This window comes from Pteronotus mesoamericanus, unplaced genomic scaffold, assembly GCF_021234165.1.
Source record: "Pteronotus mesoamericanus isolate MK-2021 breed Mesoamerican mustached bat unplaced genomic scaffold, CSHL_Meso_final contig_433, whole genome shotgun sequence".
NCBI lineage: Eukaryota > Metazoa > Chordata > Mammalia > Chiroptera > Mormoopidae > Pteronotus > Pteronotus mesoamericanus.
The window spans coordinates 628976-656948 of NW_026555163.1; the positions used below are offsets into that span (position 1 = coordinate 628976).

Here is a 27973-nt window from a genome sequence, read left to right on the forward strand (position 1 = left end):
GTATCTTTCCTTGAAGAGCATTCTGCAGGGGAGAAGAACACACCACACACCTTCCCAGAAGTCCACTGTTGCTTAAGTTTGGACAAGATTTTAATCCCCCACCCCGCCCCCTTCACTCTAAAGAAACTGTGATGTGTATCTGTACCCGTGTCACCTTCAGAGTCTCCCTGTCCCTTCCGATTTATTTAGATAACAAATGACTCATTGGTGTTGCTCTGCTATTCTGGGGATGGGGGGTGGTGGTAGGGGTGGGTAGGCTTTAAGTTCTTTCATTCTGGAAGGGAGGGGAGGAAGTAGGGAGGCTGCGAGGCTCTGAGGCTGGAAGTGTGCGTGGCACCTGGGAATGGGAGCACTCGGTGGCCGCCAGGGTGGGTGGGGACGCCCAGCCTACAACTTCAATTCTGCACCCCAAGACCCTGGTTCGAATCCTCAGACCCTGCAGTCCCTCAGGCTGGCGCTGAATTCCCCGTCTTTCTTCTTCGCTCTGCCCCTCTCAAATTGTTTCCGACTCCAAATTCCTATCTGGATCCTGCAAAGTAATTGAGCTGCTTCCTAGAGGCTCTCTGTTATCCCCAAATTCCCTCGGAGATGAACCTGTGCTTACGGTCCAAGAGCAGCCTTCCGTTCCCTAAAGGGCACCTTAGAACATAGGTGTTGCCAGAACGGCCATGTGCCCGCTGTGCTGGTGATGTATTTGTATCAGTTGCTTTATTGGAAAGGAGGTCGCACTATCAGGAGGCGATGGTAGTGGGTCCCTGAAGCCAGGGCGCGGGGCAGGCGGGGGCGGGGCGCGTGGCATTTAAGGCGCTGCAGCGTCCCGGGCTAGCGACTGCCCTCGGCCACCCAGGAGCGCACAGGTGCGCTCTGCCGCTCGCTCCAGGACCCGACCAGCTCCAATACCCGAGCCAGCCATAGCCCGGACTCGGGCCCGCCCACCGCTTCATGGGCCAGGTGCGTGCAGCCCGACCCAGGGCCGGTAGGGAGGTGCGGGATGTTGAGGGCCGCCTGCATCCCGCGCGCTCCGGCCTCGGAGCCGCTCCCCTCTCCGTCCCACCCCAAGCCCTCAGTCTGAGCTGGGCCTCCGCTGGAGACGATCCAGACCCAGAGGCAGGGAGGCGCTGGGGTCCCAGGGCAGCCCCTATTTGGAGGGTGGTACCGGGCTGGTCTTACACGGATGGACGACCGTGCGTAAGGTGTGCCCTGCCTGGGACTAAAGTTCATGAGCTCAGTGGACACACCCCAACCCAAGAAACAGGAGAGCAGCGCGCACCCCCACCCCAAAAAGTGGAATAGTAAGCCCCCTCTACCCAAGAAATAGGAAACAAGGTACTAGGGAGACCTCACGGCTCCTTGGAGGGGTGTTCTTTCTAGGTGGGAAAATCACATCCCATCTTTCCTCCTATCCAGGCTGCCCTTCACACAGGGGGAGAGGGAGGCGGAGGGAAGAAAGGGCTGGGGAGCTGCTGTTTGAAGGTGGAGGAACCTCCCCACAGTCCTACTCCTTCCTTTCTCTAGGGGAGGGGATGATGGGGGGAGCAGTCCCTGACTCTCAGGGGAGGATCAGAAAACCCATCTGGGGCTAACACTGCACATCTGCTTCTTCAGAAAACACCCCAAATTTACTCTGTGGAGCTCAATGGCGCTAAAGACATGGAGCAAACAGACAAGGGAGATGTCAATAAGAAGTACAGGGGTCTACTGGACAACTGCTTGGAACTCAGAAAGAATCACCAAAAAGAGGAGCTGAGGAAAGAAATTGATCTGGTCAGTGGACTGGGCCCTGAAGTCAAAGGGGCCCACTGAGTACTGCCCATCTCCCTGGGAAGCTTACAGGGAGCTTGTCCCTATAACCTGCCTTTTCCAAAAGAAAAAGCAGTCTCAAGGGTTTGAATTTCTCTGTAAGATTGCTTCCTTGTTTTTTATTTTTTATTTTTTTTAAAAAAAGGAGTAAAAGAAACGTATGATACTATTTGCCCAGGGGTCAGGCCTCTGCAGGATTCCTGAATTCTGGCTGTAGGCATTCCCAGGTGGGACTCAAAAAAGGGTCTGCGATCCCAGTCCCCACAGATTTGACCCAGACCACTCTCCTGCTGTCTACTTCAGTGAGATATAAGTCACTATTTGCCAGTTTCTAGCTGATAAAGTTAAACTATTTGAGACTTACTAGGTTTCTAGTATATATCCCCCATGAGAAGGTGATAAGACTGATGGACTTGGAGTCAGATGACCTTACACCCCATTAAAGTTCTGCTTCAACCTATAACTGGGAAAAACTACCTAGTTTCATGTAAGCTCCATTTTCTTTAGGTAAAATGGGAAATAAACAGTTTGCATGGGTCTGTGAGTAGGAAAAGTGAGAAAAGAATAAGATTATTTTGTAATTAATGTACTTTATGGAAGTGCAATATTATTACAATTGAGGAAGGACTTTGACCATGGGAAAGGGCTGCCTCAGAACTGAAATATGACATTTTGTCTTAGAAATGCCAAAGAGGAAGCTTCTACACTCAAGTTCATTGCAGACTTTAAAGCCCTGTGATTGTTGGAGCAGACGGTAGTGGTATAGGCTCCTGATGGCTAGAGAGCCAGTGGATAAATATTCAGGAATTTGACAAGCTGACTGACATCCTGACATTCCATTAATAGCTTGAAGTTTGGTTATGGTGAGAAATGATCAGATGCTACACTTCAGGGTTTCCTGTTTCTCCTGAAGAGCTAGTGAAACTTGGAGTAGCACACTAAGCATTTGTTTGTATATATCCTGATAGACATTTAAAAACACTTGAAAAAAGACTTGAAGTTGGACTGACCTGAACTCAAATCCAACTTTGACTGAAGCTGTTTCGTATTCTGAAAAATGGGAATGAAAAAGGGTGCCTACCACTTAGACTTGTGGAGACTGTTCAATGAAATATAGCAGGAGGAAGACTTTGAACAGTATCAATCGATAGTCATTCTTATTGCCTGTGTGTCTCTAGAATTCAGGATTAAAAACATACCTAGTCTTCCTTGAAATTGCTACATACAACATGAAAATATGTCCATTCTGTCATCTGCCTGTTTATTAACATGAGAATCTGTTTTCTTGAGCATTTTGCATAGATGTGTAATACAAAAACATAACTTCCTTGAGATTAGTCTATGTTCCCCCACTTCCCAATAATTCTGTAATTTGGACAATGAGCTTAGATGCTCTTACACTCTGGCTTCTCCAGCAAATCAGAACCTTGATGAGAGCCAAAGCAGCCTGGCTTTTGAATAAACCCGAGCCCAGCCCAGGGTGTTGCCCTGTGCTGTTCCAGTTATGGCCAGCAGAGTGCGTTCCAGCCACCATCCCTTGCCTAGCTGCATCATCCTCACCCCTAAAGCCAAGACCAAGGGGAGGAGGACAGGTGCTCAGCCGCCCAGTGCAGCCACTTGCAGCCCAGACCCATCCATGCAAAGAGTGGCTTTATACATTTGTTGCCTCTTTCGTGTACCAGCCTAGAGCTTAGCACACAGTGCACAGAACTGTGTCCTAATTCTTTTTTTAAAAATATTTTATTTATTTTTACAGAGAAGAGAAGGGAGGGAGAAAGAGAGGAAGAGAAACATTGATGTGTGAGAGAAACGGCATTTGGTTGCCTCTCACATGCCCCCAACTAGGGACCTGGCCCGCAACCCAGGCATGTTCCTTCACTAGGAATCAAAGCAGTGACCTTTCGGTTCACAGGCCAGCACTCAATCCACTGAGCCCCACCAGCCAGGGCAACGTGTCTTAATTCTTTGAATCCCTGGCAATGTCATCTTCAATTGATGAAAGAATGAGCAAAGCAGATTCTGGCTGAAGAAAAGGCAAGAAAAAATTATTTAATCATGAAGTCTATATTCTTATCAGGTTGCTTTTTGCATACACTTAAGAGAAGAGGTGGCTTTGGTCCCTGTAACAGTATAAATCTTTGTTCTGGATGGTCAGAGCATAAAGACTCTGACCCGAGTCTGAGAGAGGTGCTGGTGGGTGGAAGGCCTTATAACAGAGTTATTGGTCCACAATGTCAGTGATGCCCAGGTTGAGAATCGCTGCCTGAGTCTAATGATCCTGTGGCAAAATTAGTGAGTTCAGGCCATACTGGTATTATACGGCAGGTTTTTTAAGTACATGGTGTCTGTAATCAGTGACCTACCTGAGTCTCAAGTACTTGAATAAGGAAAGTCATGCATGGGTTCTGAATTGTCATGATGTGTGATATGGGGTTGCTTGACATTGCTTATCATTCTCCACTGATCCCACATTTACATGTGAGTTAGCACCTTGATGCCATGTAGACTCAGACCTGAATGTACTGGAGCTCAGACTGAGGTGGAATGCATTGCTTTGTTCATAAAAACTATGTGGTAAATGACAAATTGAGTCTGAACTCTTCTGGGGTGGCCAGAAAGTCCCCTGAATCAGGACAAGCCTCTTCTGTAGAAGGACCCTCTGTTCCTTCTTTGCAATAGCCACTTGGCACCTAGGGCTCTGTCTCTTACTCCTATACTTTCTAGCCCCTCTCCCATCACCTGTGCTACTCCCAGCACCCATGGAGCTTGCCAGAGATTTGAGCTTGAGTCTTTGGAATAACCTAATTCATTCTGTTCTTCTCTTCATGGATTACAGGATGACCACAAGCTCAGCAATAAGGAATTGGAAAATAAATATCATACAAATATCATTACGGTAAGTCATAAGGGAACTCAGATCGGGAGGAACAGCCCTGTTACTGTAAGGCAAAAGGTGTGTGGGAAAGTAGTTGGCAACTTCAGGATGAGTGACTTATAATATCAATGTTGAGAACGTCTTGGTGGGTGACAGAGGGTGGCTGACATCAGGAGCTGGTGTTCTGAACCAAGGCCCTGGTCAAGATCCTCAGCTAAGCTGTATACTGACTATACAGTTCTTCTGACTGACTCCACCAAAGGGTCAGAAGCTTGCTCATTGTCATGGTCAGAGTTTATTTTAATCCCAGTGTCCAGGAAGTATGATCGTCTTATCAAAGAATAGGGAGAACCAGTGTTAAGAAGCCAGCGTCCAGAGTGACAGCCTTAGACCCTGCTTCTATGCCTCCTCCTCCTCTGAAGAGTGGTGGTGTTAGACAGCTTCCAACTTCCCCACTACAGATATATTTCTTCCTTGGTGAAGTCAAACTCAACTCAAATTTCAAAAGCTTTGATTTTGGCTACAAGTCAACAAAAGATCCACTGTGTGCAATGCACTGGACCAGCAGTGAGGGGGGCAAAGTGGAACAGGCACCCCTGGTCTTACGGAGTAAGCATAGGATAGTATCACATTATCTACTCCCTTCCACTGAGAGGTCAACTGAGAGATCTACAGGACATGCTGAGTGATGGATTCTGACCAGTGGGACATAGGATGATGGTTTAGATTTAAGTTGTCAGAGTACCCAGCGGGGCAGGAAGGACAGGGTGCATGGAATGGATTGGGGGTAGGGAGGTGAGGTAGAACATCAGGCAGAGGGAGAGGTAATTTCAGTGGAACTGCCCAGTGCTTTCATATTAAACTAAGGAATAAGGACTACATTGTATAAGGAGCATAATTTCTAAACAAGGAAGCAGTTTGGTAAGATTGTCTTTCAAAAGTCAATTCTGGGAGAAAACAAACAGAGAGCAAAATATATGTACATATATACACCCATTTCATTTCTAAGTGGGGAATGGAAGGTCTAGAAGAATGCAGGGTTGTGGGGTGAGTGTGTGAACCAGGGAAGCAGCAATAAGACTGGAAGGAAGAAGAACGTTTAGGAGACTCTGAGGTTTGTTTTTTTTTAACAAATCTCTAATCCAGCTGAGGAGGAAATGTGGGCAGCGGTCAGGTAGGGCTGGGTCCTATTTGGGGTAGGAGTGAGAGATTAGAGAAGACAGTGGGAGAGAGTGGTGATGGTGAGTTTGGGGTTCTGGAGAAGGAATTGCAAATGGGGAGGGGGTGATAATAATCCAGTTGGTGACTCCAAATCCAGTTATTCAACAACTATGTGAGCCTCTGCTACTGAAAAAGCAGTAGACCCTGTACAAGACACATATGGACAAGGACAGGGCCATTACTTTTTACTACTTATAACATAATTAGGGAGAAAAGTTATGTAAAAGACTTTCTTTATAAAAGGTAGTTTTTTGGGGGGGGAAATCTTATGGATAACAATTCGGGATTTCAAGGAGGGGGCTCCATGAACCTGTGGATGAAGGGCTTCTGGCAAGAAGTGACTGGCCATGTGGGCCTCAGGATGGTAGGATTTGTAACTCTTAAGATGAACAAGAACTTAGAACTTAGGGCTAATATCTAGAAAAGCAGAAAAACACCAGACTTAAAGATGAAAAGTCAACTGTGTGCCATATCAAAATTCCAGAAGAGAGAGTATTTTCTGGATTTTACTACATTACCCTTAACCCTGATGACTTGTGTATGTGATAACCAGGTTGCTGCTATCTCTGTCTAAATCTCTAAGAAACGGAACTGCCTTAGCAGAAAGAACGTAGCAGCTCTTGGGTCCAGATGCCTGGCCGAATCCTGGTGACCTAACCCCCATAGGCCTCAAATTCCATGTCTGTAAGATGAGGATAATAAGAGTCCCTTCTTCAGAGGGTTATTTTGAAAAACAAAATGAGGAAATACATGGAGAACACTGCCTGGCTGAAATTAAGCATTAAATATTCCTTTTAAAAAGCTGACGGGAATGAGCCATCACCCACTTTTCTCATGCCTAAAACTGCAGAGGTATGATGTCCAACCCAAGGCAGGAGAAGTGTTTAATTTTATATTAGGTTTTGTTTGTGTGTGTGTGTGTTTGTTTTTTATTGTTTTAATTTTAATTTTTTTCAATTATAGTTCACATTCAATATTATATTAGTTTCAGGTATATCGCATAGTGGTTAGACATTTGTAAAACTTATGAAGTGATTCCCCCCAATAAATCCAGTACTCACCTGGCACCATACAATTACAATATTATAAACTATATTCCCTGTGCTGTACTTTACATCCCCTGACTGTTTTGTAACTGCCAATTCTGTACTTCTTAATTCTATCAGTTTTTGTTTACCTTTCTCAGGGTCTCTCCAGCACCCAAGCTGCTGAGCTCCTGGCTCAGGATGGACCCAACACCCTCTCCCCTCCCAAGGAAACACCAGAGATTATCAAGTTCCTGAAGCAGATGGTGGGGGGTTTCTCCATCCTTCTGTGGGTGGGAGCCATCCTGTGCTGGATTGCATATGGGATCCAGTACTCTAACAATAAATCCTCGTCCCTAGACAATGTAAGACACTTGGGTCTCCTTTGTGGTTTTGTTGAATTAGTAACAGGAAAAAACAGGCTTATAAAGTGAGGCCTTTCATGGGCAGAGCTCTGGGTGGAATCAGGAGTGTCCCACTGACCAATTGCTGGGTAGATTTGGGAAAATCAATTATTTTCCCAGCTGTAAAATAGAAATTATATCTGACTTCCTGATGTCTCAGAGGCAGTGTGAACATGAATTTTAAAAAGAGAGAGAGAAAGAGAAACATTATAAGTTCCTAAGTTAAAAAAATGTATATGCATATGAAGTATTTTAGGGCTCTGTCTCCTGAAACCTAATTCTCTTCCTTTAACATGGAAAGCATATGTGCCTGCTTACAACTGAGCAGCAAAACCACAAAACCTTACTGGCCAACATGAGGCTGAGAGAAAGGAGTCAGATGCAAAGGGCCACATACTGTAATTCCATTGGTATGAAATGCCCAGAACAGGCACAACCTGGAGACAAAGCAGATCAGTGGTTGCTAGGGCTGGGAGTGGGAGCAGGGAGGCTGCCAGTGGGCATAAGGGGTCTTATTGGGATGATGGAAATGCTCTAAAACTGGATTGTGGTGATTGTTGCAACTTCAATGAACAACTGTATAAATGTTTTAAAAATCATTGAATTATAGTCTTCAAATGGGTACATTTTGTGGCCTATAAATTACACCAGGACACAATGGCCATCTCTCTGGCCTTCCCATGGAGAGTTCTAGCCCTGGGGTCTTGGCTCACCTTGTGGCTGTTTTCTCTGACCAATGCTTCTCCTCCTGACCCAGGTATACTTGGGCACCGTGCTCATCCTGGTCGTCATTTTAACAGGGATCTTTGCTTACTATCAAGAGGCCAAGAGCACCAACATCATGGCCAGCTTCAGGAAAATGAGTCCACAGGTGAGTGGCAGCTGTCTCTCTCCCTTCTCTGCATGACTTCAGGTGAGGAGAGCGGGGCCTTGGAAGCACGGAGTTCCTGCTTAGGCCTGGCCCCATTTTTTGTTCTCTGAAAAGTCTTGGGCAAATGACCTAATCTCTCTGAAACCCCATTTCCTCAGGGGCTTGAAATGATCAGTGAGGTAAGAGACAGGAAAATGCTTAGTTAAGAGTATAGTAGGATAGAAACATTTGTTACCACACAACATCATCTGTTACCATTCGTAGGTGCTGGTGAGCTGTTCAGGCAAAAGTCATTCAGGTAGTCTGGTAGCCAAGGACATCAGCCCATGATTTTTTTTTTATCTGTGACCATTTTAGCTGCTACTGCTGGGTTTCACTGCATGTTGCCCCAGAATGCTCTCAGGGCGGGGGGGCACTGCTCCTATGTCCCCAAATGGACCCTGGTAGTTGTCCTCTAGAGAGACTGTTCACCATATCAGCAGAGTGGGAAAACCACATGGTCCCTGGGTCCCAGAGCTACCAGCTGGAGGGGACTCTGGAGATCTTTTGTGCTAACGAATGGGAGATCCACTGCCCCCTTCATTAAGGTTTTCCTGACCTAAACGATATTATTAAACCCTTTGGTTCAACCTTCAGGTTTCTTCCCTGACATCCCAGCCAAGAGTTCTCATCCCTTTTAGTCAGACCCAGGCTGTCCCTTTGCTATATCTGCCCACAATACATTTTCTGGTTCCAAGAATATCACTAGGACCTCCTCCTCAAGAAAAAAATAGTTCTTAGGGTCTTCATGCCAAGTGAAAGTTTTTTGTTTCATCTTTTGCCATTCTGACAGCTGCCTGAGTTTGAGTAAGGAGTAGTTGGAAGAGTGTCAGCATCATTCCAAGGTCTGAAGCATCTATCACATTTTCTTTTGCAGCAAGCACTTGTCATTCGAGATTCAGAGAAGAAGATCATTCCTGCAGAGCAGCTGGTGGTGGGGGACATAGTGGAGATTAAAGGAGGGGACCAGATCCCTGCAGACATCAGGCTGCTGTTCACCCAGGGGTGCAAGGCAAGTTGTCAGGCTACTAAGTGGCTGCCACTCTGTGGTCCTTCCAGCTCTCAGCATAGCTGGGGCAGGGGACACGGTGCCTCATATTGAACTTTTTCACAATTTCTGCTAGGTTGACAACTCATCTCTCACTGGGGAGTCTGAGCCCCAGCCACGCTCCTGCGAGTTTACGCACACCAACCCCCTGGAGACAATGAACATCGGCTTCTATTCTACTACCTGTCTGGAAGGTAAGTCTGGCTGGCTCTCAGGACCCCTTCAGGCTCTATGTTTTTATCTCTTTCCATGTCTTATACAAAGCTTGTCCAAGAGAAAACCTGAAATTGCAGGGCCTAGAGAGCTGATATTGGCCTTTCAATGTCATGTGATAATTGATCACGTAAGCCACCAAAGAGAGACAAGAAAGCAGTCTGTGGTCCTCTCTCAGCTGATGACTCTTGGAATAAAATGCCCACTTCATTTTTAGGCACAGCAACTGGCATGGTCATCAACACGGGTGACCGCACCATCATTGGTCAGATCGCCTCACTGGCTTCAGGAGTTGGGACTGAGAAGACACCCATTGCCACTGAGATCGAGCACTTTGTTCACGTGGTAGCAGGAGTGGCCATTTCCATTGGCATCATTTTCTTCATCATTGCAGTGTCCATGAAGTACCATGTCCTGGACTCCATCATCTTCCTCATTGGTATCATTGTGGCCAATGTGCCTGAGGGCCTCCTGGCCACTGTCACTGTGAGTCCATGCTGCTAAGTGGTCTGTTCCTTGACCCTGTTAATACATGCCGCCCTGCTATGCTGCGGGAGCTCCCACCAAAAACTGTGGTTCTCATCCAGCTCAGCAACATTCCCTTCCTGTTAGGGACAACCAGGAGACATTCTGAACTGAATGTTTCTCGGAAGGACAGAAGGAATTGTGAGGTTGTTCATATTCGAGTACACTGTCCTCAAAAACTTTCTATTTTCATTTAGGAGCTCTGTCTGCAAATTGCACATGCAACTTTGTCCCTTAAGATCGAGATAAGACAGACCCAAATCACCATTCACAGATTTGCAAGCAGCCTGATACCTTCCTCACATTTCTACAACTTTCTTGGCATTTTCTACAGCTGAGGAACCTAGGCACATTGTTTACCTAATTTCCCTTTCCTCTGACACACACCGATGCACAAATTCCTTCCCTTTTTTTCTGCAGAGAAATTCAGCCCTTTCCTGCACCTTATTCCAAATTCAGCTATGCATCTCCCTTTGTAGGGTCCAATTAATTCATCCTTAAACAAAGGGACCCATGGTCCCAATTAATAAGGTGGCCTCAGATCATTGGCCTGCTGTTGTCCTCAGCAAAGACAGACAGACGAAGTATCAAACTACAGGTCTCTTCTGACTCCAGAAGGTAGTACTGTGAAGAAATTGAGACCAAAGAAACCTTTGAGATCTAGGGGCTTTAAAAGTGAGAGCTAAGAACCTTTAAAATCTGGACCCCTTAAAATGATATATGAACAATTCTTGCTTCACCAAAGCAAAAAGTGAGCATTTGAGACAAGCTCTTTAGCACAAACTTTATGTATTCACCCTTTTGCTGAACAGAGTCTGGGCAGCCAAAGCTCCCTCTATAATACACATGAGTATGGGCCATAGTGACCTGGCTTGGTTTTGTCACCTCTGGGTTTCTCAGGGTCAATTTCTTCAAGGGGTAAAGAGACAAAAGAAGTATCTCATATTTAATAAAAAGGATTGTGGCATATAGGTTTTATGAGCCACTGCCTCTGTATCAATAGCTGTCCTGAAACTAGTCCAGCTCTAGCAATTTTTATGTTATTGTACCTGAGTTCAGATAGATTTCTGTCTCTCTCTTCTGTCCAGGTGACTCTGTCACTGACAGCAAAACGGATGGCCAAGAAGAACTGCCTGGTGAAGAACCTGGAAGCAGTGGAGACACTGGGTTCCACCTCCATCATTTGCTCAGACAAGACGGGGACTCTGACTCAGAACAGAATGACCGTAGCCCATCTGTGGTTTGATAATCAGATCTTTGTGGCTGATACCAGTGAAGACCATTCAAGTATGTCTTTTGAAGCACAGTCTGTCCCAAAGCTGTGGACTTGAGCAGAAGGGCATTCCCAAATGTGGCAGGATTGGTGCACGTTCTCAAAATTGTGTGAATAGTTTGGTTTGCAGAGAGTGGTTCCAGCACCCACAGCATACCTTGTGCTTTCTTTTTATCCAGAGCAAACCTTCGACCAAAGCTCTGGAACCTGGGCCTCCTTATCAAAGATAATCGCATTGTGTAACCGAGCTGAGTTCAGACCAGGACAGGAAAGTGTCCCCATCATGAAGGTAAAGCATCTGCATCACTCGGTCTTAAACCACAGCCAATCTGAAGTCACTTTCCCTGTTCTGACTCGATATTAGATTTAATCTCTCCAACACAGGAAAGCTTGTACTAGTAAGAGAAAGTCTGCTCCCAAGACCTGCAGAAGATTTCCTTCATTCTAACTAGCTTTGCAACATCACAGAGAGGTCTAAAGGTCTCAGATTGATCTCAATCCTTTGAAAATACTGTCTCATTCCAGAAAATGAATATGCCCTTAAGTTACTTTCCTGACTTCTTAATAAGTAGAATTAATCAAAGTTTTTTATTGCATAAATATCATTCACTGAATTTTAAAATATAATTGGATGAAATAGAAGGACTGATCTTAGAACACATTCTTGTTGGCAGCAGATGCTCTAAGGAGTCTTGGAATATTGGAATATGCAATAAACTAGCTCCCTTTTATCCCTTCCCTCACTTCCTCCCTCCATCGCCCTCTCTTTCTCTCTTCTTCTACTTCTCAGTGAGTCACTGAATCTATGCCCCTCTGGCTTTCCTATTTGCCATTTGTTTTCTTTACTGACTCTTTATCTTTCTTATATTTTTGTTTGTTTTTCTTTCTCTATCAGCTCATCAATTCTCTTTGCGGCCAATCACTTTGCTGTCTTTCAAATCCTTATGTCCAGTTCTAACTTCTCACCCCAGCTAGCTGTGTTTCCACTTAGAAGTTTTGACTATTAGACTCTCAGCAAATCTTGTCCCAATTTTTCTATTTTTCTGTGACATCACCATTTTACGTGTGATCTGGACCAGAACTTTTAGAAGTCATTTTTACTTTTTCCTCACCAAGTGCCATTGTTCTTGCTTCAAAATATCTATAATTTACATTTTTATTATCACCAGTACCTTGCATCTAAATAATATATCACCAATACCAGCATTGTACTTGGCCTATCCAACTCCAGTTTATATCTTCCCCCAGTCTTTCTTTCATGGCACCAATTTTCCTTAAAAACTGTATTAGATGAAAAATATCACCTAATTTTGCTCAAAAATTTCCCTTGATGCTCTGTTTTCTGCTTCTGAAATCTAGACCTCAGCCTGCCTTTCAGGCCCCCCCACACCCATTTGTCCTTCCAGCACTTATGCCAGAAGTCTTCCACTTCTTGCTTCCATTTGTGACATTCTGGCTTCTAGAAGCCTTTCTCCTCCTCTCTTTTCAAGATCTAGTTCCTAACTGCTTTTTTCGTGAAACTCTTCAGCTGTCAGAGCTCTGACTTTGCGCTTTGCTAATGCCAGTAGGTGGCATCACTTAAGATATAAGGATATGTTTATTGATTTTAGAGAGGAAAAGGGAGAAAGACAGAGAGACAAATAGACTTCAGAAATGTGAGAGAAACATCAATTGGTTACTAGGGATTGAGCCCTCAATGTTTTGGTGCATGAGACGACACTCCAACCAACTGAGCCACATGATCAGGGCTCACTTTAACACTTTTACCGTGATCTAAACTCAGTCGGAATTGTGTGACATCGTTTTGTCTCTCCAGCTAGATGGTAAGCTTAGTCAGACAACATGCTGATTCATTGAAAATAACCCTGTAAGAACCAGATTATGTACTGCAAATATATCTATATCTATATCTATATCTATATCTATATCTATATCTATCTCTTTTGATTCTCAGAGAGTTGTGGTTGGAGATGCCTCAGAAACTGCTCTTTTGAAATTCTCAGAGGTGGTTTTGGGTGATGTGATGGAGATTAGAAAAAGAAACCACAAAGTAGCAGAAATCCCTTTTAATTCAACCAACAAATTTCAGGTGAGTTGTTCCTCACAAGAGAATCTCTGTTATAATAACAGCATTTCTACCTGTAAGTACCCTAAGGCTAGTGTGGATTTTGAATGACACTTGATTTCAAAAATAGTCCTCCACAATAGACTGCCTGGGTCTCTGGTAAATCCACAACAGGTTTTCCCTTTCTGGCCTGAAGCAGGTAGCCCAAAAGAATCTGGTTAGCCAGGCTGCTCCTAGAACAGCCTATCTCTGTTACAGGCACACTCACATACACCCCTCACTCTCTGTCTCTCTCTGTCTCTCTCTGTCTCTCTCTCTCTCTCTCTCTCTCTCACACACACACACACACACACACGCCCCTTGGGGGTGACTTGCACAAGTGAGGGGCAACCAACAGCTAGAGCCCAAAGGGTAAATGAAATTGGGGGGGATAGCTAACTGCGCTGTAGTCTGTGTCAGGTGATTCACATCCATTGTCTCATTGATCCTTATAATAAGCATATGAAATAGGATTAATTAATCCCAATTTACAGATAAGGAAACAGGCCCCTATGTTGATGTCACCAGACTCACACCAGCATCAGTGTCACAATCAGTTTTCACATACCTGTTTGGTTCCTGAGAGCATGCTTTTTCTACCCTATAACTCAGAGGCAGAGCAGCCTTGCTCAGGCCATATGACAAAGCCCTGCCCTTTATGAAACTGGTAAGGAGTCTCTCTGATGGTCAGCTATGTGTCGTTCCAGTTCGACCCCATAGGAATCTTCTTTCTATTTATTTCTCAGGAAGAAAATGGCTCTTCTTACCTGGTTGTCTCCTCTCATTTCGGGGGTGGCCAACAACCAAACACCTTCCTCCTCCTGTGTTTGGACAAATAACAGTGTGTAGCTCAAGGTCCTGCTGGCGATAGGCTTTTCCAGTAAACTCCAGCACTGACAGCCATCATGATTTGGTCTTTGCATTAACAGTGTATTTTAAGTGTATAAATAGGATAGCCATGTTTGCATCAAAGTTTCTGGTGGTTACCCTGCCATTTTGTTTAGATGGAAAACAACTGGTTGTTGTAAATATCTTTGTGGATAATGCACCAATGAAGAACTGCAGTTAGTCAAACAGATAACCAGCAAAATTGTGCAATGTCAAACATTAAAGCCAGGAAATCAGATCTCTCATTCAAAACTTAAGTGAAAATAAAATGAGTCAAAATCCTAAAATAACAACAGTAATCACAGTCTATGTGCTAACTTCCTCATGTATTAAATCACTCAATTCTCATTACAGCTCTGTAAGATAGAGAGTAAGGTCCAGAGCTATATCACTTAGCTGGTAAGGGCCAGAGCCAGGACTCACACAGACTCAGAGAGTCTGTGCTCTTTCACACTAGGTGGATGGCCTTGCAGTTAGGAACAAGACTCAGAATCCTTCATCTACTCCAGTAAAGACTTCCTTCAGCATGTGAGAAATGAGAAAAAGCAGGTCCCATGAAGACTCATGCATAAAAAATGGAGGGAGAAAATGGGCTACAACAGTTGGGACTAGAAAGGAAAGATGGCCTGTGTGTGTTCTTACTGATGAGGCCAAAGCACCTCTTTGGATGTTGTTGGTGCCATTTTAACTCTACACCTGAGCATTAAATATCATGACCTTGGAAGGTTGTGGGGTTTCAGGCAACTAAAGGAAACAAAGTAGAAATTTCACATCTTATTGACTTTAGAATAGCAATTTGCCAAACTGAAACTGTTCCATGAAGAGATTTTCAATAGTTTATGGCAAATTGGATTTTTAGGACAATATTTTATAAAGTTTTATGTGAAGATGAATCTGTTCATCTAAACAATTATCTTCTATATCCTTTATGATCAGGGTGGGTCTCACACCTGCCAGCCTGAATTAAACCACGCCCCTCACCCCGCCCTAGCTACCTGCTAATGTGTGACCTTCATGAGTCATTTAACCTTTCTGCACCTGATCGTCCTGCCTTGGAAAATGTGATAAGAGTGCTAACAGCCTTAGGGCAGTTCTGAGAATTACATAAGTAACTGTGAGCACACAGAACAGCACACACTATATAAGTGTTTATTATTCCTGCTTTTTAAACATTAAAATGCTCTATCTTTGAGAAAATGATAGTGATAGTAGCTGGGAGGTTTTCTTTTTGGTTTGCTTTTGTTTTGTTTTGTTTTGGTTTGGTTTGGTTTGGTTTCATTGGTTAGTTGCTTTTAATGTCTTTACTTGGCCATGAAAAAAAAAAGCTGGCAAATCTATGTTTGCCCTCTATTTTTTTTTATTGTATTCATGTCTGATATTTGAAAACCTAGAACTACTGATTTAGAATCAACTGATAGACTCAAAATTTTTCTCTGAAACCTATTCATTCTATCTCAAATACTCCAGCTTCCTGAAATTTCTTTTATTCAAGTATATTTTATTGATTATGCTATTACAGTTGTCCCCTTTTATCCTCCCCTTTATCCCCCTCTGCCCTGAATCCCCCCTCCCACCAGCATTCCCCCACAACCTTAGTTCATATCCATGTGTCATACATATAAGTTCTTTGGCTTCTCCATTTCCTATACTATTCATAACCTCGCCCTGCCTATTTTGTACCTACCATTAATGCTTTTTATTCCCTGTACTTTTCCCCCCATTTGTCCCCTCCCCCTCCCCATTGATAACCCTCCATGTGAACTCCATTTCTGTGATTCTGTTCTTGTTCTAGTTGTTTGTTTAGTTTGTTTTTGTTTTGTTTTAGGTTCAGTTGTTGATAGTTGTGAGTTTGTTATCATTTTACTGTTCATAGTTTTTGATCTTCTTCTTTTTCTTAGGTAAGTCCCTCTAACATTTCATATAATAAGGGCTTTGTAATGATGAACTCCTTTAACTTTACCTTATCCGGGAAGTACTTTATCTGCCCTTCCATTCTAAATAAGAGCTTTGCTGGATAGAGTAATCCTTGCCTTTCATGACTTTGAGCACTTTTTTCCAGCTCCTTCTTGCCTGTAAGATTTCTTTTGAGAAATCAGCCGATAATCCTATGGGAACCCCTTTGTAGGTAACTGTCTCCTTTTCTCTTGCTGCTTTTAAGATTCTCTCCTTATCTTTAATCTTTAATCTTGGGTAACTTAATTATGATGTGTCTTAGTGTGTGCCTCCTTGGGTCCAACTTCTTTGGGATTCTCTGAGCTTCCTGGACTTGCATGTCTATTTCCTTCCCCAGATTGGGGAAGTTTTCCTTCATTATTTTTTCAAATAAGTTTTCAATTTTTTAGTCCTCCTCTTCTCTTTCTGGCAACTCTATGATTTGGATTTTGGAACGTTTAAAGTTGTCCCAGAGGTTCCTAAGCCTCTCCTCACTTTTTTGAATTCTTGTTTCTTCCTTCTGCTCCAAATCATTGATTTGAGTCCTGGTTTCCTTCCCTTCATTGTTGGTTTCCTTTACTTTTCTTTATTTCACTTTGTATAACTTTCACTTCTTCATTTATTTTGCATTCATACTCAATCATTTCTGTGAGTGTCCTGATCACCAGCATTTTGAACTCTGCATCTGATAGGTTGGCTATTCCTCATTGCTTAGTTCTTTTTCTGGAGTTTTGATCTGTTCTTTCATTTGGGCCATTTTTCTTTGTCTTGACACACCAATCTGGACGAATCTTTCTTCTTTAACTCCTTGGCTGTTGGACTCCCATAGAGTTCAATTTTTGGGCAGTTCTGTGTTGTTGTTGTTTTTTTAAATCAGTTGTTTTCCTTCTTTTGGTTGTGTGAGGAAGCAGTGTATCTACCTACGCATCCACCTTGGCCAGAAGTACCATCTTTCTGAAGTTTCTTTTGAGAGCTTAGCAGAATATTTGGTATAAAATAAGGGATACGTAAGAGTTAGCCATTTACTGTCATCTGTATCTTTTTTCACACTTTTCCCAGTTATCTTATTGGGATGAAACTAGAACTAGAATTGCTAGGTCAAAGGATATTTGTATAATAATTGTAATACCTGTTACTTAACTGTCCTCCTGAAAGCCTAGACACTAGCCTTCCCAGTTCCTCACACCCCTACCATTTTATCTCATGTCCAGGTAGTAAAAGTGGATCAATGTGGAGATGAAGAGGCTTCTGCTCACAATAGGGAGGTAGAGATGGGAAGTTAGACAAGGCCACTTACAGCTCCTGACCCTCACAGGCACCCCTGCAGATCTTGTTAAAGGCAGACAATGTCACAAGCTGACAGCCATATCTGTCCCCCCTAAAGAAGCCCCTTTGTTTGGACTGGACCTCAAAGTGCCCTGCTGGGCTGAGGCTAGATCGTTGAGTCCAGATCTCTTGCATATCACTTGGCCAGAAAGTGGAAAGGAGAAACCCTACCTGTAGAATTCCTCCCTTACATTTTAAGGATGAGTAGCCCAGTGAGAAAAAGAGTTGCTTTTCATCCTGTCATGTTGCTAATTAAAAGATCTGTACAGTTTAGGCCTTCAGTAATGGGGACAGCATCATGATTCACTACTAGCATGCAGTACTTATGCTCACTTTCTTCTCTCCCAGCTCTCCATACATGAGACAGACAACCCCACTGACAAGCGCTTCCTCATGGTGATGAAAGGGGCTCCTGAGAAGGTCTTAGAGAAGTGCAGCACCATCATGGTCAATGGCAAGGAGCAGCCACTGGACAAGAGCACAGCTGAGGCCTTCCACACTGCTTACATGGAGCTGGGAGGTCTAGGGGAGCGTGTATTGGGTGAGCTCTTGGTGGGAGAAGCCTTATATGTCATTTGTTCAGTGCAAGGCTCTGCCACGTCATGGCCATCCAACAGAGTAGCTGGGGCATCCACAGGACTCACAAAAAGAAGAATGGAAGTCAGATAAGAGAATGCCACGTGATAACAGCAAGGAGGGTGGGGTTGTTGCCAAGTAAGGAAAACCTGGGAAGGTTCTATGGAAGGAGTTACATTTAAACTGGCCTTAAATGACAATATTTGAAGGAAAGTGAGGGATAGGATTCACAGTGGTGGGAACAACATAGGCCAAGGCCCAGAGGTAGAAGAAGGGGCAGTGTAAGCATTGTCAGGGAGCTGGTCAGTGTGGAGTGTTGCAGGATGACAGAGATGATGTCATCCTGGGAGATGACGTAGGGCTGGAAAGGTAGACTGGAGGTCAAGGTATGGAGAGCCTTAGGTGGATGAAGAACTGGGTTTCATTCCATAGCCAGAGCAGAGCCAATGGAGACTTTGCAGCTAATAAAATGATCAGAGTCAGTGTTTTCTAAAGGATCACACTTGGCAGCATCAGGGAGCAGAGCAGCCAGGGTCACCTTGTTCAGGTGACAGAGGGCAGGAATTTGATCTAAGGCAGTGGGAACATGAAGGACGGGTCAGATACCAGAGATTTCTTAGAGGCAGAATTGGTAAGACTTATCACCTAATTCGAGAAGAAAAGTAAGTTTTAAAAAATGTTAAAGTTTTTAAATTAGTGATTAGGGGAAAATACTACCAGTAACAGAGACAGGGGACATTAGAGGTAGAAGGAACTATAGAAATACAACCTCTGTGGCAGGAGCTGAATTGTGGTCACTTCAGCAATATCACAGAGTATGCCCTATTATGAGAATCATGGGTTGACAGAGTGGCACCTCTGAACTACAGGATGGTGAATTCAAGGTAACAAGTTAATAATCGATGATAAGGCTCATTAGACATCATGAAAATTCTTGCCAGTAGAGATGGAATCTGTGGAATGTGTGTTTCTAAAGGATATTTGAGTTTTTAAAACAAGTAAAATATATAAATGAGATGATAATGCTTTAAGCATGCCTCAAATAGCCCATAATACCAGGTAGTCTTTTCAGGGCAAGACTGATACTCATCTAACTAGAGTCGCTCTAGGAACCTCACATTTGACCTCTTTAGAGCCTGTGTTTTACTGAAACATGTAATGCAGTGAGCCATGATGAGAATAAATTTGATGTGAAAGGTGATGAGAAAGTCACATGATCTTGGAAGTCCCACAAGACACAGGAATCCTTTCACCTCAGCCCGTGAGAGCCAGATGCCATCTGAGCAACAAATGGTTCTGCTCCACACCTGGTGGCCTTACTCTCCCACTTAGTTTGATTAAAGACTGAACTCCATACCATTCCCCTGATGCCCCAGATTCTTTCCCCCTTTGTGCAGTAGCATGTACTGTTTGTCTGCCTAAATGGTCTTCCTACCCCACCCCATCCTCATTCCCCTCTAATGCCTCTCTCAAGAGTCAGCTCACTCACATACAACCTCCTTGGTGAAGTTTTTCCAGACTCCCTCAGTGGCTGGAGTGTAGCTGTCCTCAGTAACACTCACCGTGCTCTATTGTGCTTTTCTCTTTATGTCTCTGTCTCCACACTCAACTGGGATATCTTCAGGAGTGAAGTCTATCCCTTCTTGGTTTTTATAACCCTAAAACATAACAGAAAACCTAAATGGTATGTGAATAATTTTCAGAAGAACCATTTCTTTGCTAAAAACAACATGCATTATGGAACTGAAAGGTGAGTTCTAGTAGACTCAATTGGCAAAGAAGTAAAGGACTAAGAATGTATGAAAATATTCCTCCTTTTCTCATGTCATTTCATAGCCTAGTTTCACTGACTCCAAAATTCATGCCCATTCCAGGTTTCTGTCATCTCTACCTACCAGCAGACGAGTTTCCAGAAACCTATTCATTTGATGTTGATGCCATGAACTTCCCTATGTCCAATCTCTGTTTTGTCGGGCTCTTGTCAATGATTGATCCCCCTCGGTCCACTGTCCCAGATGCAGTCACCAAATGCCGGAGTGCAGGTATCAAGGTGGGAGTTACCTTCCTGACTTAAGAAGTCCTCCATGGATATTGCATCTCTTCCTAAGAACATTTGGCAGAAGAGATTATTAGTATTTAGGTCACTTCAAGTAAATACCACAGTTCCCTTTTTAAAAATCTCTACTTTCATCATACTAAGATTTCAGTAGCTGTGCAATAAAAACAAAATAATTGTGTCTATGTGAAATCAACCACAATCATAACTGTAGTGAGAAGAAAGGAAACTTCCTGTGCCATGAAGTAGCCATATTTTGCCCTGGGCTATAATGGACAATAAAAGGTTTTATTACTAAATCTTGAGTTTCAACATCTGTAATCCATTTGCCTTCATTATTTCAAAATCAAAATCTTCATTCCATTACCATGTTAATATCAAGATTGTGGAAGCCATGTGAGCCTGTAGCCCTTTCATAAACACAGCAACATCATAGGGAAAGGGCTTCCTCTAATCAAAGGAGGAAACACAAGAAACCTAGGAGCAAGGATAGATCCAGTGGGACCAGTGTGTCCTTAAAAGACAGTTGTACCTTTGGTCTAAAGATCAAGAACTCTCTATAAGGGCAGACCACAGTCATCACTAACTATGTTCTACCAGGTCATGGTAGAGTAGGTGATACTGAACTGCCTCTACTCTGGCCATCCAGTTCCTCATCATCCTCATGCTTTTCTCCATGTTTGTGTTCTAGGTGATTATGGTTACAGGCGATCATCCAATTACAGCCAAAGCTATCGCCAAGAGTGTAGGTATCATTTCAGCCAACAGTGAGACTGTGGAAGACATTGCAAAACGCCTCAACATTCCTGTAGAGCAAGTTAACAAATGGTAAGTAACCACAAAAAGCCAACGCGGCAGAAATTCAAGTTCAGTGGGACCCTGTTGACTCAAAAGAGGTGTGCAATTTGGAGCAAATCCCATTTTTTCCAAACACTCTCTCAAGGTACTGCTAGGTTAGTTTCCTCAATAACTCTTATCCATTCATTCACTCATAATTTTATTTAAAATCTAATATGTGCCAGGAATTGTATTCATAATGTAAAAATTACCCTTTATGTATTCCTTGTTTGGAATTGCAAAGAAACAATAAAGTAGATCTGAAAACGTAAGTGCCTAATTTACAGTTAGAAAAACTGAAACAGAGTTGATATGAAATGACTTGCCAGTGATCTAGTTGTATAATCCAGAATATTAAGAACATTTTGGGTTTTGTACATTTCTTTTTTTGTCAGGGGGAAGGTGAAGTAAATATAATGGAAGCTTCCTAAGGAAAGATTCAGTTTTTCTGTATGTTAATTCTTTCCATAATCACTTGTTGAATGTCAACTATATACCAGGCACCTTGCTAGCCACTGGAACTACAGAAACAGACTGGACACTATCCTCCCCCCACCCCCTGCCCTGGAGGAGCTTTCTTTCTTGCTATCTAACCAGAGTGGCAGAAAACTCAAAACTGATTATGTTATGATGAGTACAATGAAGGGGACACACTGGGCAGAGGAGCTGGCAGTATGAGGAGATTTAGCTGGTAATTTAAGTGATTAAAGACTCCAGGTCTCAATGTGAAAATAAATGTCATTGGCTTTACTATATTTTCATGCATGTGAGGGAAACAGGGAAAGACCAGTGAACCCCCACTAGTTTATCCAAGCATTCATGCCTTTTAGGAATACAGAGCTGTCAGGTAATAAATTATTGCCAAGCCAAAGAATTACTAAGTAAAGCAACTAGAGTTATAGCCTCTGGGCACAACAACCATATGTGAAATCTGTGTCTTCTCTTTTGTAGGAATAACATTAATCTATGAAACACAGGTTTAGAGCTTCTGTTTATTTGTTTTGTGTTTTAAAATAATAGAACTATACATTTTCACACAAGGCACACACTGAACAGGAAAGTGGAGTGGATACTTTTGTGAATGTTTTCAGTTATCCACTTTATCAGCTCTAGCTTCATGCTCATATAATAAGTAGATTTTTGCAGCTGTGAGTGGGGGAAGGAACCATCCTTTCCTTCTTATCTTACTTTTATATTTTCTTACCAAGAAGCACTTAGCACTTAGACTTCCAAGTGCTAGAATTCCAATATTTTGCACCAGCAGAAAAAAAACAGACCTAAAAAAGCTCAAAACTTTAAAGATGTAAAGAAAAAGACACACAGTGCTTTGTGCAGAGTGTTTAAGCTGAGATTTTAAGACTGAAATGTGGAAGGGAAGGGAAGGGAAGGAAAGGAAAGTGAAGGGAAGAAAAGGGAGGGGAGGGGAGGGGAGGGGAGGGGAGGGCAGGGCAGGGCAGGGCAGGGCAAGGCAAGGCAAGGCAAGGCCACCAGACCAGCAAAAGCCTTTGAGCAGTGGAGGGCGTGTAGGCTCAGAACTGAGTGGTCCAATGGTCTGGAGAGAATAGCCAGAGGGTATATGAAGCTGAGCAGCACCGATGGCACCTGGCCTCAGTGGCTACAGCTGGGGTCTGCTCTAAGCACAGTGAAAAGCTTCTAAAAAATTTTAGCAGAGGATAACACACAGATGTGAATAATCAGTAGTTTCCAGAACCTTCTTTTTAGAGTCTTCAGGAAACAGTTTTCCTCAGAGAAGACCTCAAAAACCTTTTTTCCTACATAGCTCATTGCATAGTTGATACTTTATAAATCTGAAATAAATACCAACAAGGAATTGTTACCCATGTTTTGGTATAAGCTGATTTTTAGGATCCAAAATGTGTAAACAGGCAGGGTGTTGTTGTTGTTGTTGTTGTTGTTTTATCCTCCATTTACTTGTTAAGCAAAATATAGCCTGGAATTACCACTTCTCATCCAGTCCTGTCAGAAAAAGTCTACTTGGTTATTCCTGTTGGGAAAAATGGCCTTCTTTTTCAGCCTCAGTTTACTGTCTTAAAATGGAGACCAAAGTGTCCCCAGTATTCAAAACCCCTATCATCCTACTCGAGTATTGAGTGTCAAGGCCATTGGGTTCCCAGTGAAGTCAAAGAGCCTTCAGCCCACATCCCGCCCAGAGCAATGTGTCAGCCAACTATTCAACCTTTGGCCTCACCCAGCTCCTTTGGGCCCCTCTAGGGACGCTAAAGCTGCAGTGGTAACTGGCATGGAGCTGAAGGACATGAGTGCGGACCAGCTGGATGAGGTCTTAACCAGCTACTCAGAAATCGTCTTTGCCCGAACCTCCCCCCAGCAGAAGCTGATCATTGTGGAGGGCTGTCAGAGGCAGGTGGGTGGGCAGCAGTGCCCAGAGGACCTCCCAGTCCCTCACCATCCTGTGGGGAAGTGCAGGGCTGAGATTCAGATCCAGGTCATGGCTTTGTGCCTTTTCAACCTCTTGAGACAGTTCCTTACCTGTCCTCATCACCTCACCTTGCTACCTCTTGGACTGACCCTCTGACCTCCTTAGAGGCCCTCTGACAAGGAGCTGCATGCTTTCCAAAGGGCTTTCTGACAGTGAAGCATCTGGTACTATGGTAGGTGTGGGATTAGAGAGACTTAAAATGTAGGACAGAGGATAGAAATATAAAAATGTAAGGTATAAAATATACAGCTATCGCTTGGTATCCTCAGAATATTAGTTCCAGGACCACTCCCCTACCATACCAAAACCCATGGGTGCTCAAGTTCCTCATATAAAATGGAGTGTTATTTGCATATAACCTATGTTTACATATAGGTAACCTACATTTTCATATTACCTACATTTGAACAGAAGCTACAGCAGGTTGTGCCCACACATCACTTCATTTTGTGGCATTATCAGCATAGTGCTTGGCATACAGCAGATTCAAGTTTCACTTTTTGGAATTTTCTGGGATTTTTTCCTTAAATATTTTTGATCCTCTGTTGAATCTTCAGATGGGAAACCTGTGGATATGGAGGGCCAACAGTATCCCTCTCACCTGTCACACACATTGGTTTTAATTACTTAAACACATCTTGCACTGAGTTCATCATGTGGCACCTCAGATTTCCCATCTTTATCTTTTCTCCAAAACCCAAACCGGGCCCTTTGTCTCCATCCCAGTTGTCCTCCATCCTCAAGACAAAAGAAAAACAGTGTTCTTGTCAGACTTGTGACCTTATTGTCCTGCTCACTCCCATTTTTTTTCATCGTGTCCCTGTGCATAGGGTGCAGTTGTTGCTGTGACTGGGGATGGAGTGAATGACTCTCCAGCTCTAAAGAAGGCAGACATTGGGATTGCCATGGGGATAGCAGGTTCAGATGCTGCCAAAAATGCAGCCGACATGGTCTTGCTGGATGACAACTTCGCATCTATAGTCACTGGGGTGGAGGAAGGTGCGTAGTCTTTCTCCAAGTGATCTTCCTGAAAACTGGGGTTACCTGGGGGGAAAGCCAGCCCTATAAGAAGAAACATCGTTGCCTAGGTCGCTTGATCTTTGACAACCTCAAGAAGACCATTGCATACACCCTGACCAAGAACATCGCTGAGCTGTGCCCCTTTCTGATCTACATCATTGTTGGGGTGCCCCTGCCCATAGGCACCATCACCATCTTGTTCATTGACTTGGGCACGGACATCGTAAGTAACACTATAGGGAACAGGGTCTGATAACACCCCCAGGTCATGTGAACTTCAGAGTCTTTGCCTTCAAGGGTAAGGAGATAGACTAAATCAATGCTTGTCAAACTTAGCTATGATGGGCCTGAAGCTCTGCATTTCTAGTGAGCTTTTCCATGACACCAGTACTGCTGGTCCACCAGCTGCTCTTCAAATCAAAAGACTAGAGCGATCTGTCAAATGTTTGGAAATTAAAACCACCATACTTCATTATAAGAGCTTTTCAAACAAGAGTTCTTCACCCTCCAAAAAAATATGCCATTGGTCAGGTTCAGTTCTCTTTTCTTTCGAGAAGATGCAGCTGCCACCAAGATAGTCCCTGTGCTGCTGGGGGTTCAATGGCCAAAGTGATAAACCACAGAAGCCACTTGTTAAGTAAAGGATCTGTGATCTGGAGACCCCTTGCCCCAACACAATAAGAAGCCACAGTTATAAAGCCTCACATTGACCTACAATGCTGCCACCTAAACCCCTTCCTCTGCTAGTTCTCATCTGTGTAAAAAATCTTCGTGACATTGTGTGTGTATCTCTGGCTTACAGTGGCAAAGGAGGAAAGGCAGCAGGGAACAATCTGGATTCTCAGTGAGGACACAGCTCTGCAAATTGCCACATTGCCCCATTCCTGTGTTATACAGCCTCCACATTGCAGGGAGACTGGAGTTAGCTCTATCTTTGAAGGGGATTGAGATCCCCAAGGGTTACAGTCAGATTATGTTCAGGCTTTTTAAATTTGCTCATTTTTCTCCACTGCAGTGGTTCTTCCAGTGTGGGCCAGGGATCACCTGAGAACTTGTTAGAAATGCAGTCTCTGGACCTAGCCAGGACTGTGTGGATCAGAAAGTCTGTGGTGGGGTGGGGGACAATGATCTGTTTTGTTTTGTTTTGTTTTTTAATATGTGCTCCAGGACAGAGGACCTGGGAGAGAACCACTGTGATCCAGGGACATGCCAACAGGGGAGGGGTGGGTAGGAGAAATCTACCCCAGGGAGCAAAATGATTTATAATTTGCATTGTATAGAACTGTTAGCACGTGGTGATGATGGAAAGCAGATTGATTTTAAAAGATGACTGTTCTTAAATGCTGTACAGACAACAGAGCCCCCTTGTCTTCATCCTGGATAGACCTGGATAGACCCAGGGACACCTTCCTCCATCCCTCCCACCCTTACCCAGGCCCCAGATTACACCCCTGCTGTCATCCTGTGGTTGGAGCACAGTGTTAAAGGGGTGGGCTCCATGGACTCTCCCCTCCAGGTTCCCTCCATCGCCTTAGCTTATGAGAAAGCTGAAAGTGACATTATGAACAGGAAGCCTCGCCGCAAGAACAAAGACCGACTGGTGAACAAGCAGCTTGCCCTATACTCTTATCTCCACATCGGTATGATGAGAGCATGTCCTGTCACCCAGGGGACCACCAAGTCACAGTCAGAAGTTGTGTTTTTCTTTGTGGGGTGGGGTAGGGGTGGGAGGAGGAACCACAAGAAGAATGAGGCCAGGGCAGTTCTGAAGTCACTGTGGAATGTATGCCCTACTCTCATTTTCTCAGGCCTCATGCAGTCCCTGGGAGCTTTCCTTGTGTACCTCACTGTGTATGCACAGGAGGGCTTCAGACCCAGCACTCTCATTAACCTCCGGGTGGAATGGGAGAACGACTCTGTGAACAACTTAGAAGATAGTTATGGACAAGAATGGGTAAGGAGGGGCTACGCCTTCCCTGTCCTCCTCCTCCTCCGCCATCACTGCCCTGCCCAGGTGACACAGAACTTAATTTCCCTAGACAGTCTTAGAGACCCAGAGAAGGTGAAAGTTTTCTAAGTTGACAAGGCTTCTGGGCCCCTGGGCTACACTGCTGTGGTCTTTGCTGGGATTTGCCTCATCTCTAGAATGCAATGCATGAAGGTCATGTTTTTAGGGAAGAGTAGCCAGTCCAACAATGGGCCAAATCAATTAAGTTATCCTTTTTCTGCTTGCTTGGTTAAAAAACAAACAAACAAAAACCTGTGTTGATCTTCAGTCAACATCTCAATTTCAGGAAGGTGGGGAAAGTAGAGCATCACAGAACTGCATGGAACTCTCCCTGAAGTTTTCCCTGTGGGGTCTTATGTTCTCTTCTCTCTCTGTCCACTGACAGACGCATTACCAGAGGAAGTACCTAGAATGGACAGGCTATACAGCTTTTTTTGCTGGCATTATGGTCCAGCAAATAGCAGATCTGATCATCAGGAAAACCAGGAGAAACTCCATCTTTCAGCAGGGTCTCTTCAGGTACTACCTGCATCCCACCTTGCTTCCTGAATGATGAGGCACCATACCATGCAAGGCATTGGTGTCACAGGCACTGGGTGTGTGGTCCTGGGCCATGAGAATTCAGAATTGTCATACTTTAATTTCTCTTGTAGAAATAAAGTCATCTGGGTAGGGATTATCTCCCAGATTGTCATCGGTCTGATCCTCTCCTATGGGCTTGGAAGCATCACAGCCCTGAATTTCACCATGCTCCAGTGAGTTCCTTTGACAGTGGGGAGGAAAGAGCCAGCACTGCTCTGAATTGTCAGAATCTAAATAAACATTGGGACTTGAGGGGAAGGAGTGGGATTCCCCTCCAGCCTTTCAAAAGAGGTAAAACCTAGTCAGTTCCATATTAGTCTTTGACCTGCTAGTTTGCCCAAAGAGAAAATGGATTTCCCACACCTTAGCATCCCATCTCTACCCTCATCCAGCAGGTTACCTCAAAGGCAGATGTTGCTTCTAGTGGTCACAATCCAGGTTAAACAAGAAAATTTCCAGTTTCATATTGTGTGACCCCATGGATTTGTTGTCCTTTCCAGTGAGACAGAGAAATGTACTGGGAGTCCTCTGTCCCTTGGTAGGGGTTGGCCCTCCCTTTGATGAATTCAGGCTCACCACCCCCTTCTGTTTCCAGGCCTGAGTACTGGTTTGTGGCTGTGCCCCATGCCATTCTCATCTGGGTGTATGATGAAGTGCGGAAACTTTTCATCAGACTCTATCCTGGAAGTAAGTTGTAGGATGATCTTTAAGACCTTGCCTACCCACTTCAACAGACTATCCATTTCTAATTCACTTTCTACCACTGCAGGCTGGTGGGATAAGAACATGTATTATTAAGACCACCCACTTCCCAGGCCTCCCACCTGCACATGGATATGTTCCTGTCCATCTTCTGGCTCAGCAGGGACATCACCAGAACACACATGGGAGA

General features: G+C 44.0%; 1 protein-coding gene across 1 annotated transcript; it reads left to right on the forward strand.

Annotated features, from left to right (window-relative positions):
* Window positions 1-1526: 1526 nt before the first annotated feature.
* On the forward strand, window positions 1527-27879 carry ATP12A (ATPase H+/K+ transporting non-gastric alpha2 subunit). The gene is given in 23 exon segments (XM_054577470.1): window positions 1527-1591; window positions 1593-1764; window positions 4637-4696; window positions 7083-7286; window positions 8083-8196; window positions 9113-9247; window positions 9360-9477; window positions 9714-9982; window positions 11110-11308; window positions 11474-11583; window positions 13249-13383; window positions 17893-18085; window positions 19995-20170; window positions 20868-21004; window positions 23246-23396; window positions 24302-24470; window positions 24560-24714; window positions 26008-26131; window positions 26300-26445; window positions 26885-27018; window positions 27153-27254; window positions 27677-27768; window positions 27851-27879. Coding segments are annotated over 23 exon segments (3189 nt in total).
* The last annotated feature ends 94 nt before the right edge of the window (window positions 27880-27973 follow it).